The 15,630-nt window shown below is 44.3% G+C and overlaps 1 protein-coding gene across 1 annotated transcript; it reads left to right on the top strand.

The window, feature by feature from the left end:
- Positions 1-3,233: 3,233 nt before the first annotated feature.
- Positions 3,234-15,271, top strand: WFDC1 (WAP four-disulfide core domain 1). Its single transcript, XM_071756608.1, has 7 exons — positions 3,234-3,530; positions 8,084-8,279; positions 8,392-8,475; positions 10,061-10,201; positions 10,735-10,776; positions 11,645-11,719; positions 12,616-15,271. The coding sequence occupies exons 1-6, from the start codon at positions 3,384-3,386 to the stop codon at positions 11,701-11,703; spliced, it is 669 nt and encodes a 222-aa protein (XP_071612709.1). The 5' UTR covers positions 3,234-3,383; the 3' UTR covers positions 11,704-11,719; positions 12,616-15,271.
- The last annotated feature ends 359 nt before the right edge of the window (positions 15,272-15,630 follow it).

Here is a 15,630-nt window from a genome sequence, read left to right as displayed (position 1 = left end):
CGTTCTCCCATTGTTGTCTGGGTGCAATTTATGGCACTGCAGAATTTACCTTATTGAAACCATTTGAAGACTGGAAATGTGCACAGATTCATGCACAGAAAATGGCCCTTTGCTCAGTGGTGATGTATGGAGTCATCTCATTCAACATCCTTCAGGGCAGGGGGAGTTTTGTGAGAGAGTTTTGTGTGAGAAACTCCAGCACAAATCTTGAAGCAAAGAAATCTTGACTTAGTGATGGTTTGTGTATTCCCTGAACAAGCAGATAGGGGGAAAAAACCCATTTTATTATGAATGACACAACTGAGAACACTGTAAACTTTCACTGGTAGGAAATGTGCATGCATGGAAGCACATCTGGCCAGAGGAGTTGGTGGCATTTGCTTTCATGGAAATGGGTGGCATGGAGAATTCCCTGTTGGATGTGAGTAGCACAGAGCCCTGACAGAGGCTGAATTTTTATTACTCAAGCAGTTCAGCCATGCTGATGGAAGAAGGTCCAGTTTCAGCAGATCACTCAGCCCGTGCCTCAGTTTCCCCAGCTGGTAGCAGGGATAATCCAGTCCAGATGCTGCCTCTGGTGCTTTGGGAAGTTAGGGTGAAATGGTGATGTGGAGGAAGCCTGAGTGTCATGACATCAACTTTGATTTTTATGTGAAGAGCATGCCCAGTGCTGAAGTTTGGCCCTGCAGCATATTTCTCACTTCTTTTACATAAAACCCACAAACTGTAAAGCCCAGACCCTGCTTTCTCCCAGGTAAATGTCAAAGCTGTATATCTGCCAAAACAAAGAGCAGCAAATGGTGTCTGAAGTAGCTATTAATCTTCAGAATTAGCTGCTCCAAGTCTAGATTGCAAGTATATGAAACAAACAACAAGAATAAATTGAATTAGGGAGATTTATCATGAAGAGTTGTTGTTTCATGCTGGTTTGGGTTTCAGCAAGAGCACAGAAAGTGAGATGTCAGCACAGAGACATAAATTAAGGAGGAATACTCTAAGAAAAATTCTTGTTTATTCTGTGCATCCAGCTGTGTCATCTGTCACCCTACAAACACAGGAGTCAGGACTTGGGAGGGAGCTCTGGGTTGTGCCCAAAAGGTGCTTTATCAAGGTGCAGATATTAATGTTACAGCAAAAAGGAGAGAGTGGTTTTTAAAGGAATTGGAGGCATCCTGTCATGTCACACAAAGCTGTCTGAGCAATAAAACCCAGAACCACAAGCTGAAGCCTTCCAGTAGTGATGTATTCCTCTCTGGATGTGCCTTGCAGTCACTCCAGCACAGCTGCTGATTTCAGGTGACATCTGGGTGGAGGGGACAAGGACAAGTGCTGAGCTCTGCCTCCATCTGAAGGTAACACTCCAGTCACTGGGGAATCACCTTGCACAGCCAAGGACTGAGCTGTGGACAGGAATTGTCCTCACTTGTTCTTAAATGCAGAAGAGAAGACAGCCTGGAAGTGATCTCTTTAAAGGAAAACTGGGATAAACAGTATTTTAAATGGGTGACTGCAGCTCTGGGAGAGAACAGAATGGGCAGGATGGTGCAGAGTGGGTGGAAGGGACCTGGGGTGATGCCTTCTGCTAAGCTGCTCTTGTCAGCAGCCTGGTGGAAAGGGATGAAGCATCCATGCCAAGGAATGCTCTCCAGCCCAAATGCATGTTCCCTGTGCCCATCCATGCCTGAAACAGCATGCCATGGGGTTCTCCCAAATCCTGACAGCACCCCAAAACCTCACTCACACCCTAGGGAGGAATGGGCATCTTATTGTGGATCGGGCAGTGATGAAGATTATGCAAACACAGAATATACAAGTTTTGTTGTGAAGAGACTTTCTACAGCAGTAGAGATACAGCCAGAACTGTCCCAGAGCACAGTAGCTGCTAGAAACCTGGTAAACCCCTTATCTCTAAATAAATAAATCTCTCCCATTTAAATACAAAACTTTTAACACCCACACCCTAATTGTTCCTCAGATTCCTTTCACCAGCTTCTGTGAGGCTTTGAGATTAAATCCCTGGGCTACCACCCACACGCAGCTATTGGTACTGAAGTGTGGATCAAAATGACTTGCCACAGCTTTCAGGTGTAAGGAAGCATTGGAAAAGTTTTATTTGTTTGTCCACAGGGTCTAACACTCCTGTGCAGACACAAAATAAACTCAATGCCCCCAGCAAGCCCCTTCTCTCCTCTGCCCAGGCTCTAGGGTGGAGCTGTACTCAGGATAAACTGAAGGCAAGCAGGGCTTGGTGCTCATATCTTAACCAGCTTTACAGTTCCATTTCTTCCTTCATTCCAGGTGCAGGCTGGAGAAGCTGCTGGAGGAGAAATTCATGGAGGATTATAAAATCAAGACCCCCCACATTGGGCTCAGGAATCCCTGAACATTGCTGAAGGCTGTGGATGGATGTATATATGCATAGGTACCTGTTGCCCTGTTCTCACACCCTTTGGCACCTGCCTCTGTCCCAGGCAGGATGCTGGGATGATTTCAGCATCCTGCCTGATTTCCTAACTCCATTCTTGTCCTTCTGGGCATTTGGGTGCCTGAATGTCCCCGTGGGTGTCTGACACCCCCCATCCAGTCTGTGGCTCACATTGTCAGGCACAGCCTGACTCACGTCCCCTTCCTTGCTTTCTCTTTGGCCATGTCAGTTCTCAACCACTTTCCTTCCCCATTCCCCACCCATACAGATGTATTTATTTTTTCCCCAGTGACCAGCTCTTCCCCTTCTGTGAAATCATTTGCAGCAAGCTAACGTCAGCTTGCTTTAATTAAAGCCCCTGCTCGTTTATCATGTCTTGAAATCACTTCCTCCCAGCAATCTTCACATCAAGTTAACACTTTGTCAAAACACCATCCAAAATCCCAGCTCAGGGCACAGTGGGAAGCACACAAAGGGGGAGCTGAGTAACTTGCAAAGTTTGGGTGAGCTGCCTGCTGGAAGCTGCCGAGCCCACCCCTCCAGGACCTTTATTTCCCCCTGCGGCAGCTGTCATCTGATCCCACGCTCAGGCTTTGAATGGGGCTCTCTGAGGATGCCAGATGTTGGGAACAAAGGTCTAAAAATAATCTTCCCAAGTAATCATCCCATCTATCATTCAAGGAGAGCATGCGGGAGCTTTGTGTGAACATGTGAGCTGAGAACCTGGTCTAACTCTGAGTAAAGAAGTTCAACAGCAGTCCCTGGCTTCTGCTTGTGGGCTTTTTTTTTTTTTTTTTTCGCTTTTTTTTTTTTTTTTTTTTTCCTTTCTCCCCTTCCCAGAAGCTGCGCGGTGAAAAGCAGCTCTCACCAACCCTCAGCCCTCTCCTTCCCTCCCTCCTTGCCAAGACTCTGAATCTCCTGGATCCTGGGCTCCTTATTTCACCTCTCCTTGGGAAAAATGGATTCCAGGGGGCTGTCAGAGATGCATTTCTCCAAAAAGATCTTCGCCACAGCTTTCTGTGTCTTGGTTTTGCTGCCAGGTCCAGGCTGTGCTAGGAATCTCTGGAAACGTGCTCTGCAGCTGAAAATGACTGAGAAATATGATGTGAGTAAAGCCTGCTGGGGTGATCTGGGGGGAGCTGGGTGTGTTTGACTGTGAAAAGGGAGTTTTCTGTCCCTGTCTGTATCATTTTTTTAGAAGAAGAAGTCTCTGAAACCGCAGGCTGTCTCTTTATAAAAAGGGTTGCATGAAGTTTCCCAGGCTGGAGGAAACTTTTTGCCACCTAGCTGCTGCCAAGGGAAACTTGTAAAGCACTCTCAGAACACTGTGGGAAGAGCTGGGACAGTCCCTGCTTTCCCTAGAAACTTCATGGAAAGCATGAATGGGGAGAAGGGGAATGCAAAGCCTACATGGCTGGGGAGGGATTTAGTGGCAAGGATGTAATGTGATTTATTGCTTAGGGCAAGGAGGAGGCTCCCCTGCTCAGCCCCTCCAGATCCATAAGTGACAGAGTGACATGCCCATCACACCTTCCTGTCCTCAAGCCACCATAAGTAAGAAGAACAAATAATCTGAGAGCTTGACTTTCAGGACCTGCTGTTTAGAAAGCAAAATTGACTTTGAAATTTTAACTAATTCCATTAAAGCCCCCTTGGAAAGCAGTGCTGACCCAAAGCTTCTGCCCTTTCCATTGCTTAGGTTGTTTGGGTCTGATTGCATGTTCCCAAACAGCTCTTTGGTGTCACAGAGGGACCCTTCCACCTGTTTTCTGCAGCCACATATAAAATCTTTTAAGTTAAAATGGATGCTTTTTTTTTTGCCCATGACATCTGGAGGGATACTTGGGGACAGCTCCATTTTGGTTGTGCAATTGCTGGCTCCGTGCCACACATCTTTTGCCCATCCTGAATGAACTAAAAGATGGTGCTCACACCCCTTAAAATATTGCAGGAAACCTTGTACTAATATTTGAAGGGCACCCCAGTATTTACAGGAAATTTCCTTCCCTGTAGCCTCCCTTGGGACAGGGTATCCTCTGGTTTGCACTTCAGTTGGGAAGTGGTGTCATGAAGAGCTGTGTTTCCTGAAGAATCACCCACTAAAAAGTGTATTTATTACTATCTCCTTCTGTCATGTTTCAATGGAAAGTTCAAATTCAATAGGAACTGTGAAGTAAACGACCCAGAGAGACAGAGCAGGAGTGGAACAGGAATTTACATGTTGATCTTTAGATAACCAGGCTCTGGAGAGGCACAGAGCCCACTCCCCTGAGGATATATCCTCCTCTCTCAATCTGCAGTTCTTCAAAGGACTGTTTTTTCTGGCAGGCACGAATCCAGGTGCTACTGCTCTGGCAAGCTGAGCTAGAATTGCTCGTATTGACAGCTACTTCTTATCTAGAGAAAACAGAAAATGCTTTTCTTTTTCCTTCTCCTCCAAGCCTTGTAAGGAGGAAAGCGTCTGCTCTCCATCCTCTTATCCACCAGGAATCTCTTCTGGCAGCTCCTCTTGTGTCTCAGGGAGATGCTTTCTTTTCTCCCAAATGCTGTATGTTCCCTACAGTTGGAGGCTGTGGGTGGAACAGCTGATTTCTGAGTCACTTGGAGAGATGGGCAACAGATGGAGGTGTTCATGGCAACATGCAGCCCTTCAGGAAACGGGCCATACACATCCCTGTGGGACCACCAGAAGGACTTGGGCAAGCAGGGAGAGGTGGGGAGGGGCAGGGAGATTTCTGAGAATGATGTTGGCTGAGTCCAAAAAATCTGAGTCCACAGCAGGAGGAACACATCCTCCAAACTGCTGACTGCAGGTGTTGCCAGGAGGGGCTGGCTTGGGGTCTGCTCAGGAGTTTTTCATTAAGGGCTCTGAGGAAGAGTGTTGGTTGGCAAGCAGAGGACAGCTGGGAATTGAGAAGGGAGAAAGAGGAGGAATGCAGCAAGAAGAAAAACTTGTGGGATGCTGGAGCTGGGCTCCAGCTATTAGAAAATCCAAGTCTTTTACAGCCAGAGGGACAGTGCTCAAGCCCAGTGATCTGCTGCTGATCTTCTGCAGCCCCTACACCAGCTGTGGGCTCTTCCCAAAGAGCAGAGGGAGGGAGGTACCTGGAGGTGCTCTTCAGTTCATTCTCAAGACACCCACGTGTCTATTGGAAAAACCTGGAGCAGCCTTGATTTTATTCCAGTGTTGACTGCAGCAGGCATTTTAGAAAAAAAAAAAAAAAAAAGATTTCCAGGAATGAAGAATTCCTCACAGCTGCTGTAATGTTCTTCCAATGATTTATTTACCCACCAGCTGCTGTCATAAACCAGCCCTGAGATACCCTCTTCTTCTACCAGCTGGGGATCCCTCCCATGAGATTTCTGTCCTGCACATACCTCAAAGTAATGTATGAGCTCCCCCTTTGAAACCTAAACACACACAGATAAGTCTGGCAGTGTGTTCCCTGCTTTCCAATCACTATCCATGCCTCTTCTTTAATCCCACATTCATTTTGCCATAATCTCCTAGTACTGCAACCACCAGAACCAAAACTACCTGTCCAAAGTAAACAGGAGGCTTTTACTCATCCTGTGTTGTCCTTCAGGTAATTTAATCCTTCTTCAGTCTTATATTTGAAATTTTGCTCACTGATGATCTGTATTTTTCCAGGTTTTTGATAGAAGTGTTGGAGAGCTTTAAATTCCTCCTGTTGTTTCAGAGAAAAGGTGGTGATGGCCAGAGTCTGGGAATACCTGCCAGGAGCAGAACCAGTGGCCAGAGGCTGGGAATAAATTTCATGCATAGAGAAGACAAATGAGCAGAAAATTGTGCTCTGTCACAAGCTCAGGGACCAGTTTCAGGCCCAACCAGAAAACTAGAACAGATTTGGGATTGTTTTGGAGGCAGACTGAATCCCACAGTTCCTGTTGAAAACAGGGCTTGAGAGTGAGTGATTGCATTCAGGTTTTTCACAGTCATCTTTTCTGACCTCCAGGGTTCCTCAGCTGAACTCTGAACTTTTCCCCTTTTTTTTCAGTGCATCTCTAGGGCAGCAGAGAAACTTCACTGCTCTCTGTTTCCCCCTACCTATGGCCCAAAGAATAGAGATCAGCTTTTGGTTAAAACCACACAATTCTGCACTTGGTATAATTCCTGGCAGAGTGTGGAAGTAAAACCTCTCACATCAGCAGCACAAACCATGTGCATTATTTTGTCTGGTGTCCCACAGGATTGCCTTCATTCTCTCTGTTGCAAATTATCCCATGGGAATGAAGATGATAGTGGTCCATCCTCAGGGCAGAGAGCCTCCTGTGGTCTCTGCTAGGAGATTTTCTTGGACAATCCATGTGGGGACATCCTGTTTCACAAGGGCACAGAGTCTCTCTCCACAGGTGCCATGAGGAGGTTTCCACAATGAGGCTGGAGCAGCAGATAGAGAAAGAGGGATATTGGTCTCATCCCAAATTTCTCCATCACCTGATGGTGAAATTTCCTAGAGACCCCCTCAGGGATTGTTGCACCATGTTGTTTCTTGGAATAACAACCCCTGTTCTTTGTCACTGATTTTGCAACACAGCAAAGATGGGGCCAAGCAGACACAGGACTCTTCACAGCCCATGGCTGGGCACGTGGCACTGGTCCCTTTGTACCCTGGGCTAGGTGCTGACCTCTTCTAAAAGTACAAATCCAGAATCCAGTTTTTTATCTGACTAGAGCTTATTAAAATGTATTAATTAATTAATCTGAGAACTGGCTGACCCTTTCTGAGTACATTATGCTGCTCTGGGGAGCAGAGCTCAAGCCAAGAGCTGAGTAGTGTAGCCAGAGGTGAGAAAGGAGTGGGCCTGGTGATTCACTTCTCTTGGAGGGAAGTTGGCTTCTTGCTAAAATGCTGCCAGTGTGAATAATATCTGAATAGAAACTTTTCTAGTAAAATCCTGTGCCTGTTAATCCACTTTAAATCTCCCTTTTCCTTTTGGTGTGCAAAGAAGGAACAGCTGGGTTCCTTCCTGCTATAGTCAAACACAGCCTCGTTTCCTCTGGGATTAGACTGACATCACCCCCCAGTTCTCACCCAGATCATCTCCTGGTGTAGAAATAGTCTCTAATTTAATAGCACAGGACCCCACAGTGGGTAAGATTGAAAGATTTTATGTCACTTGTCTATAATTTCTGGTCCAGAAGAAGGTGATGAAGGTAGAAGGAGACTATTGAGGAGGCAGGTGCTACCTGGGACATTATTTCCAGGTCCCATCTGGGGACATAGCCTCAACACATGACAGTGTCATCGTTTCAGCTGGTTTACTATCAAAGTGTTCTGGCCTGACTATGCCTTGGGTCTTTCCCTCTGTTCCCCAAACAAGTATCACCAGACCTTAAAGGCTTTTTTTTTTTTAACCTCCTCATTGCCGCTACAATAACCTTCACTAGAAAATTACTTCCAAACAATAATTTAGTGGTTTGGCCTTTCCAAAGCAGCATGCAAAGATGATCATAGAGCTCTTATCTTCTGTCTGATGATGACAGGGCTGGAGGAGCTGAACAGTTACTTCTCCTCCTTATGAGACTCCTTGAAAAAAAACGCTTCAAAAATCCCCCTTTGCTTTCCATCGCTGGCGGGACGTTTGGTATCCACCTTATGCCAAACCTTTCTTTCCTTTTCTTTTCTTTGCAAGGATTATGAGTACCCTCTTCATTCTCACAGTTCCCACTACCAGAAGAACGACCGCTGCCCACCCCCTCCCCAGACCTTGCCTGACAGAGCCTGTGAGGTCCCCAGCTGCCGCTCCGACTCCGAGTGCGAACGCCACAAGCGCTGCTGCTACAACGGCTGCATCTACGCCTGCCTGGAGTCCGTGCAGCCCCCCCCAGGTAGGAGGAACCCCTCCACCAACCCTGGGAGAGAAAATTCTGCAGGAAACCTGGTTTTTTTCCAAAATTACTCCACCTTGACTCCGCTGTTTCTTGTTTCCATCTTCCGCAGTTTTAGACTGGTTGGTTCAGCCCAAGCCGCGCTGGCTGGGAGGAAATGGGTGGCTTCTGGATGGCCCAGAGGAAGTGTTACAAGGTACAGTGTGTTTCACTGTCTTCTCTGTGGTTTTGGTAATCATACAAAAGGTAATAAGTAAGAGCTTCATCATCCACAGGGCTTGCCAGGGTTGTTGGGATGCTGAGGCTGAGGGTATTTGTCTGGAGTTCCCACAGGAATAATGCAGTGTTGTGCACTCACTCCAGTGAGCTGGGCTAGTATCCATTCTTGAAATCAGTAGAAATAAATAATTTTTTAGAAAAAAGGCTTTGTCAATATGTATTTTGTCAGCTGCCTGATGGACTGGGCAGACTTGGATTAGGAGATCTTTTCATCCAGCCTGGCTTAATTGAACAGATGCCTTGGGCTGGGGATCTGGCTCCCAGATCCTAAGGTTGCTTTGAGTGAGAGGTCTGGCCAACTGCTGCAGAGTTGTGGCAAGCTGACTTGGAACTGGGAGCATCTACTCTTGGGGCCTGCTAATAAGATTGGGCTTCTTACATTAATTCCATAGAGAAAAGTCTTTTAATTATTTTTTTTCCAATACCTCAAAGTGAAAGGAGGGAGCGGGGAGGTAGGAAGAGAGGTTTTCTTTTATGAGATGTCCCGGGTTGTATTTATGTCTGAAAAATTCTTCATTTAAAAGCTATTCCAGCTTTTGATCAGCTTCAGTCAGATGCAGGTAGTGCCAATAAATTGCCTTATTTGGTCTTACAAAGATGGTATCAGACTCACTAAACCTCGAGTCTCATCTATTATGGAAACTCTTGGTTCTTCAAGAGAAAATTCTGCCTCCAGCTTGTTGGCTTTGGACTGCTAGAAATAAGATAAAACAGGTTCTTCCTCATCCATCCTTGTCATGCTTAACTATTTGTTCTTATCTTAAAACCTTCATCTTGGTTTGAGGGAGTAATTAGTGAACTAAGAACCATCACTCGTGGCATGAGGGTTACAGCAGATGTCCTTGAAATTAAAACCCTGGCAAACGAAAGGGTGGGATGTCCCTGCACAGTCTGTGTCTTAATGGACACAAACACTGCCTGGGAGTCCTGTTTTACTTTCTCACTGTGCTCTGCAGTTGCTGGATATACAGAGTAAAGGTGGTTGAATCCTCCACTTGTGACAAGAGGTGGAGGAATAGTCACATCTGAAGTTTAATTTCACCAGTAAGTTAATTGGTGCCAGGTAAAAGAACAGAGCAGCAAGCTGCCAGCTTCATGGTCCCATTTCTCTGATTCCTCACTGCCTGGAACAGATTTGTGGCTGCTTGGAAGGAAAAGCCACGTGGAGGGAGCACCCATCAGTGCAAGCATGGTGGGCAGTGATCTGTCTTCACTCTCACACAGACCCTGTCCAGAGGCTTGGGGCAGGTGATCAGACTGACCTGCATTCCCCATCTCAGGTTAGAACATCAGGATTTGTGTAAGGATGTGAACTGGATCAGCTGCTCTGCCAGGCTTCTTTGGATGCCTGGGTCCTTTGGAGGTGTTAGCAGCTCCTTGCTGGGAAGTAGATCCTGTCTGGAAGGAGATATGGAAGCAGGTGGCCATGTTGTCATATTTTTTGGTTACCTGTGGGTGTTAAAGCTGTGATTTATGACCTGTAGGTCTTTTTTCTTTTGCAGCTGAGGCTTGCAGTACCACTGAGGATGGAGATGAGCCTCTGCACTGCCCCACAGGCTATGAGTGCCACATCATCAACCCTGGGAACGTGGCTGAAGGGATCCCTAACAGGGGCCAGTGCATCAAACTCCGTGGAAATCCAGGTCAGTTACTGCAAATCTCCCTTTTTCACCCTGTCATGCAGACACCAGTAAGGGATGGTGAGCTCTCCCTGGCTTTGAAGATCTGGTGGTTCATTTTTCTTTAATACTATCCCTGGAAATGAGCATAATCTACAGCTATCTGGCTCCTTGGCACGAGGTATTTCTAAGAGCTTAAATAGCAATATAAATGGTAAACAGGAAAACCTAGCTGGAAAGTGAATTATGTAAAATACTAATACGTGGTCCAGAATTCTACACATTTGAGAAAGGCTGTAATTTCTTGATTTGTAGATACTGAAAAGAACACAGCATGCAATAAGCACTTTCATAAGAGGTTTATAGCAGCCTATGCTACTTCTGCTACAGAGATCTTCTACTTTCCTATTTGTGAGGTTACTGCTTCCATTTCTATCATTTATCTGTGCTGTACACAGAAAGCTGGAGTCTCACATGAGGAATGAAAGCTCTGGATAGCTGGATATCCATATCTGGATATGACTGGCTATCTTCTCATTCCATGCCTTCTTTTTCAGATGGACGCAACCTGAGGCATAAGTATTACAAGGAATATTTTGGTAAGCTGCTGGCATTAAATGTTTACTGTTATTGCCACTATTATTACAAGGAATTTGCTGCTTATGAAATGAAGGTTTCAGCACAGCAGAAAGAGGCTCTTTAGCCTCAGCTCTCCATGACTTGCTCAGAATTTTAAGATCTGCAGAGCCCTGGCTATGGACTCTCCAGCTGTGACACAGCTTTCTGCAAGGGGTCCCTGCCCAATGGATGAGAAACACCCAACCCAAGACATTTGTCATTTTTAAGTGTATTTTTGAAGCTTCTTTTCATGGTCCAGAACTCTTTGCAGATGATCACACAGCTCTGCCAAAATCAAAGTCTTTTGCCAACAGCTTGTATGGTGGAATGTGACAAGAGATGAGTGGAGCCCAGTGAGTCAGTCCCTTGTCATCTGCAACCACAAGAGGTGTCAGGTCCCTTGTGTAAGTTGTCTCTTAAAGAAAGTAGAAGAATCTTCCAGAAGATCTCTTTTCACCTGGCTTCAAAGCTCCTGCTTTCTGCTAGCTCTGGGATCCAGAGAACAGCCAGGTCAGATTGGAAGTGTTATTCAGATATATTCAGATATAACCAGACAACATCTTTGATATGATAAGATTTATGAAGCACCAAATTTGGCCCATTGAGCTAATAAAACTAGGATTTATTTATATATATTATTTATATATATATATTCTTATATGTATATTTATATATTTACTTATTTAGATTAGGACAGGATTTCCTTTCCTCTGTCCAGCAGGCTATTGCAGTTCTCCCAGCAAGCTGCTAAATAATGAGCCCAGTAAAACTGCATTTTTTAGAGAGCCTAGAGAAAAAAATTGCCACAGACTAACTTAAGATCTAATGTTGCTGCTATTTGTTTTGCAGGAAGCAATTCCAACAACGTGGTTGGCTATGTGAAAAACCAGCAGAAGCATTTAGGTTAATCAAAAGTGTGCCTGGGTGAGTGTCCTGGGAAGGGAGGGAAAGCTGGGTGAAAATAATTGGTGCTTAGAGGCTTGTTAATTAAATAAATGGTTATTTGAGGGTGAAATTACCTTGCTTACAGCAGCATAAGGACAGCATCTTAAAGTTATGCACAGGGACATATCTCAGACTCCAGAAACTGAACTGAAACATTTATGCTGACAAACAGAAAATACTGGAAAAGTATCCCAAGAACCTGTGGCCCAAGAGCTCTGTGAACCATTCATGGAGACATTAATGTTTTTCTCAGCTCTCCACCCCTCCCACTTTCTGTTCTAATCTCACAAGATGCACCTGATTTCCTTGAAGAACCTTTGCCTTGTGGCAAAGTTTAGAGGTGTTTAGAGGGTGGAGTGATTTTTCAGGCTTAAAAAAAAAAGCTGCAAAACTTTGGGAGCTTTGAGACTTTAAACTTTCAGTTCAGGGGCTTCATCTACTCCAGGTATAACTGCTGCTGGAAGACAAATTCCAAAGCTCTTCATTTTGGGCTGATTGTAGTAAGAGTCCAGCAAATACTTGGGCAAATAAATGGTTTTGTGGGGTAACTTTGTATGTGTGAACAGTTGCTCACTCACATGAGAACATGTTCATGTATCTGTGAAGCCAACTGAAATACCTCCAATCATTTTGTCAGGCTTTGAATTATGAAAATACTTATTATACCAAAAGTTCTGTCCCAAGATGGTTTTCTCAGCACTTTCAGCTTCACTTTAAAACTAACTTGAGCTTAACTGGAAGTTAGGAAAACAAAGCAGTTCAGTGTTGAGAACTGACTGTTGAGATTACACATCTACATAAGAACAAGATCTGTGGAAACAGTCCAGGAAGGAGAAATAGTTTAATTCCTTTTGTTTGTTTGATTTTTCACCCAGCTGGACCACTCTGCTGAACAGCTGTCAAGGAATGCTTTACCCACCAGTTTTCTAGCTTTGGAAAAATTCTGGTCCCAAATCTCCAGGAGCACATCTCCAGCAGTCCCTGATCCCAGTGATTGAAGGACTTCTTTGCCCAAGGAACAGGATGAGTCCAGATTTTAAGCCTCTGAGCACGGGGAGAAATATGATCCCCTGGAAAAAACCACACCATTTATCAGCTGCCCTTCTACTGCTGAAATGTAAATACCTCTGAGCAGATCCCAGCACCATTATCAGCTGCTGGAACAGAACCTGCCCTTTTCGTGCCTATTATGTGACTGATTCAGGTTTCACAGCCATGAGCATAACTGAGTATTGTGAAAGTGATGTGATGCCAGAATTCTCCCCAGATATCATAGTTCAGCTGCATTAAAATAGGCAAGAATGTAAAATTAAAGGGGCTCTCAAATCTAGAACCTGCTTCTCTGAAACAACTTTCTATAAGCCTTTTCATAAAGTGAAACTTTGAAGAAGCCTGCAGGTTTCTTCTTTTCCTATTCATACCAAGGATTCAGCAGATTTGACACTCAGTCTTCAAGCCTAAACATGAAATCTTAAGAATTTGAGGAATTCTGAGCTAGGAGCAAAACAGGTTTTGTAAATTTGTTTTTAAAGTTACTTCCCTTGAGCTTCCCAGTCCGGTCAGTGGCAGATGGAGAAGTAATGGTGGAACAGATTTCTTTCCACAATGTGCAAACAGACACACATCTGTCAGTCTTTTTAAGTTGCTGGTTTCAGCCAGCACAGTTAATAGTCACAAAATGTACATTTTAACCTGCAAAACCTCAGCAAGAGGGCTAAAAGTCTGTATGATTTGTTGCACATATTAGAAAAGGAAAAGCAGGATAAATTTGTGTGATTAAAAGGACTGTCTGGCAGGTGGACAACTGCTCTTTAGGAGTCCTGTGCCTTTATGTTGACTTCTATAAGTTCTTGAGGTCAATTTATTTGTATTTGGGCCTTACAGCTTCTTTTGGCTCTTTAGCACTATAAAATGAAAAAAAAAAATTTCTATGAATGTTCTCCTTTCCTGTGGCAGTCCTAAAGGGACAGTTGTGTTTCATTTGGACAAATCTCCCAGAATTGCCAAGCAAATGAATGCCATGTTTGCTCCCTTGTTTAGTACATGTCCTCATCTGCATGCATAAAATTAGCATTTTAATATGCAGGGTAGTAGTGGTGCATATAAATACCCAGCTCACAAATACAGGTGCCTGCTTCCACCCACAAACTAAAGGATTTTTTTCCACTCATCACATGTTTTAAGCCAAAGCTAAAATGCCTATGAAGCCCTTGATGCTTTGCATCTGATGTTTGTAGCTGGAGAGATGAAAGATGCCAAACTGCTCCTGTTTCCTATCACAGTCACACTGTGATGTGTTACACAGCAAAGGAACAGTGAAGGGCTCCACTTTTTCCTAAATATCTTCATTTGTTGAACTCCATTTGCTTCTCTCTCCTTTTGTTCCAAGTTCTAGGAATTACAACACCGTATTCAGACAGGTTTATTTCTAGAATTTTACCATATAAAACTTCATGCAATGATATCTTAACACCTATTGAAATACAGGAATTCATCCATATTTTATAGCCACAATCTCAGTTTAGGCCAGAAGACTGCTTCTTTCCCACTGATACTACTTGACAAAGCAATGCAGCTCATAATGAAGTCTTAATGTAACCTTGCTCAGTGGATTGATTTTTTCCAGCATTACTTTTTGCAGAAAAATTCCATTTAAATGAGCAAAGCCTTTCAATGGTTACTGCTAAGGCCCAAAGAGTAAGTGCTAAATTTTTCTGTTTTAAAAGTAAGAAAGAAGAAATGATGCCTAAGAACCTGTGAGGATCTAGTTGAAATGCTTGTGTTGAGCAGTAGCAAATTTTCAAGATTAAAACTTCATAACAAAGCATCATAAAATATTCTTGAGTGGACACAATCACTTCAGTGGCTGCTTTTTTGTAGCACATTCCTTCTTTGTGGTCACATACCTGACCACCTTGCTGGATGGGATGGCAAAGATATTTTATACCTGCAAAAGGAATTTTTGAAAAAGACAATTGGCAATTTAATAACTTGGTGAATTTCTGTTTACTGGGTGTTACCCAAGATATCACCTTTCCTTGTGGTGCTGTAGTGCTTGAGGTTTTCTTGCAAGTTAATTCTTTTCAAGTTAATTCTTTTCAAGTTAATTCTTTTCAAGTTATTAGTTGCCAAACTCAGAAAAGAAAGGCCCAGAAGAGACTTGTCTAAAAGCTGTTTTCACCACCAGCACCCATCTCAAGCTCAGAAATCACAGACCAAGTGAGTTGCCCTCAGCTTCTCTTCTCTCCAAAGACAAATGGCTTGAAAATAGTCTTGTGAAGCACAGCAGCAAGTCACTAATGTAGGTGCTTTTTCACTTTGAAGCATGTTTGGTGCTATAATTACCTTTATGTGTCTCACTGTGTGCTAGCACTGCTCATGGCCTTCAGGACCCTGGAGCTCTGCCCTGCAGCAGCCAAGGATTTGTGGCAGCCCCAGGCAGCCCCTTCCTGGTGGGTGCCCCTGGTGCTTACACATGTACAGGTTCTGCCACTGTGGTGCTCAATAAAAAAGTGACCAGTATATTTTTCAGCTCTTGTCAAGTGTCAGTTGTGTGTTCCTGCTGTCCACCCGGCTTCAAATTATGAGAAATTATGGAAAAAAGGACAAATGTTTTAGATTTTTGTTGTTGGGAATGCTCAGAAAACATAGGTACATGGAGATAAAGTAATTTTATCCACTGGAAGGGGAACAAGAGACCCCCAGAACACAGCATCCTCCCTCCCAGAGGGCACAGCTTTGCAGGTCAGGAGCTCACTCAGTTCTTGGCACCATCATTTCCATTTCAGGAGCTGATGGACAGTGCTGGAAAGAGAGCAGTGATGGTGCCAGCAGTAGGTGATCCTTTTGTTTGAGCAGGTGTTTCCCATGTTGATTCAGAGCCAATGTTC

Source organism: Heliangelus exortis, chromosome 13, assembly GCF_036169615.1.
Source record: "Heliangelus exortis chromosome 13, bHelExo1.hap1, whole genome shotgun sequence".
NCBI classification, from domain to species: Eukaryota; Metazoa; Chordata; class Aves; order Apodiformes; family Trochilidae; genus Heliangelus; species Heliangelus exortis.
This window is presented reverse-complemented; position numbering and strand designations above follow the sequence as displayed.

Bases quoted from the DNA above. Each gene is read 5' to 3' on its own strand.
- WFDC1 (XM_071756608.1), top strand. From the start codon at position 3,384: ATGGATTCCAGGGGGCTGTCAGAGATGCATTTCTCCAAAAAGATCTTC. The intron at 8,476-10,060 runs GTACAGTGTGTT...TTTCTTTTGCAG, and splicing joins CCCAGAGGAAGTGTTACAAG to CTGAGGCTTGCAGTACCACT. The intron at 10,202-10,734 runs GTCAGTTACTGC...CTTCTTTTTCAG, and splicing joins CAAACTCCGTGGAAATCCAG to ATGGACGCAACCTGAGGCAT.